At 46.2% G+C, this 1,254-nt stretch overlaps 1 protein-coding gene across 1 annotated transcript in view; it reads left to right on the top strand.

The window, feature by feature from the left end:
- The window catches only part of LOC105000135 (protein S100-A7), a 3,765-nt gene that overhangs the window by 1,135 nt on the left and 1,376 nt on the right, over positions 1-1,254 (top strand). Inside the window, exon 2 of the mRNA XM_010855847.1 lies at positions 184-340. Coding sequence (XP_010854149.1) covers positions 200-340 — 141 coding nt within the window. The 5' untranslated portion in view covers positions 184-199. The remainder of the gene's footprint in view (positions 1-183; positions 341-1,254) is intronic.

Here is a 1,254-nt window from a genome sequence, read left to right as displayed (position 1 = left end):
CAGCCCCAAGCTTGGTCGGGCCCTCCTGCTGCTCAGCTACTCCTTCCACCATGCAGAGAAGCAGTTTCTTGTGCTCCAAATGAGCCACGCTTTTGCTGGCTGCTCAGTCCCCATCCAGGTGTCCTAACTTGGGGACCCTCCCCTGGGGGAAGGACACAAAAGTCACTGATTCCTCTCTGGCAGCTCTTTGGAAGCCAAGATGAGCAGCTCTCAGCTTGAGCAGGCCGTTACAGACTTGATCAACCTGTTTCACAAATACTCGGGATCCGATGACACCATCGAGAAGGAGGACCTGCTGCAGCTGATGAAGGATAACTTCCCCAACTTCCTCAGTGCCTGTGTGAGTGGGGTTCAGGTCCCCCATGGTGACTGGGTCCTGGCATGACTGAGGACCCTTTCCTGGGTGACTTTGGACAAGTCCCTCTCATTCTCTGATCCTCACTTTCTCATCTGCAAAAGGGCATCATAGAACTTCCTATCCTGACCTATATCAGGGCGTAAAGAGATGATGTATGTGGCAAAGTAGGAAAATGTGTGCATATAAGTAGTTGATGATAAGTTATCAAAAAGCGCTACAGCTGGAGGGCAGTGACGGGTCCCCTCTCGCCTGTCCCAGCTTCTGTATGAGACTCAAACTCTTCTGCTCAGATCTTGAGAGGCTCTAGAGGCTCCCCTCAGGGTTCTTGAGATCAGAGGGAAGGTGACAGAAATTCCATCATTGGCAGAATTTTTTTAATAGGAACAAAATTTTATTTATTTATCTAGAAATATATTTGATTTACAATGTTGTGTTAGTTCAAGCGTACAACATAGTGATTTGATATTTTTATAAATTATACTCCATCAAAGTTGTTGGAACACATTGGTAATATTTTCTGTGCTGTGCTTTGCATCTTTTTATCTCTCTCTTTTTTTATACCTAGTAGTTTGTACCTGTTAATCCCCTTCCCCTATCTTGCCCCTCCACCTATCCCTCTCACCTCTGGAACAACTAGGTTGCTTTCTGTATAAATGCACTCCTGACAGAATTTAACCCCTCCTTTTACAACGCATTTGCTGACCTGCTTTAACCCGACAATTAGAATATTCTGAATGAATTACAAAAAAAAAAAAAAAAAACAACGAGGTTGCTGCTGCTGCTGCTAAGTCGCTTCAGTTGTGTCCAACTCTGTGGGATCCCATAGATGGCAGCCCACCAGGCTCCCCCGTCCCTGGGATTCTCCAGCCAAGAACACTGGAGTGGGTTGCCATTTC

This window comes from Bison bison, unplaced genomic scaffold, assembly GCF_000754665.1.
Source record: "Bison bison bison isolate TAMUID 2011002044 unplaced genomic scaffold, Bison_UMD1.0 scf7180017854156, whole genome shotgun sequence".
NCBI classification, from domain to species: domain Eukaryota; kingdom Metazoa; phylum Chordata; class Mammalia; order Artiodactyla; family Bovidae; genus Bison; species Bison bison.
This window is presented reverse-complemented; position numbering and strand designations above follow the sequence as displayed.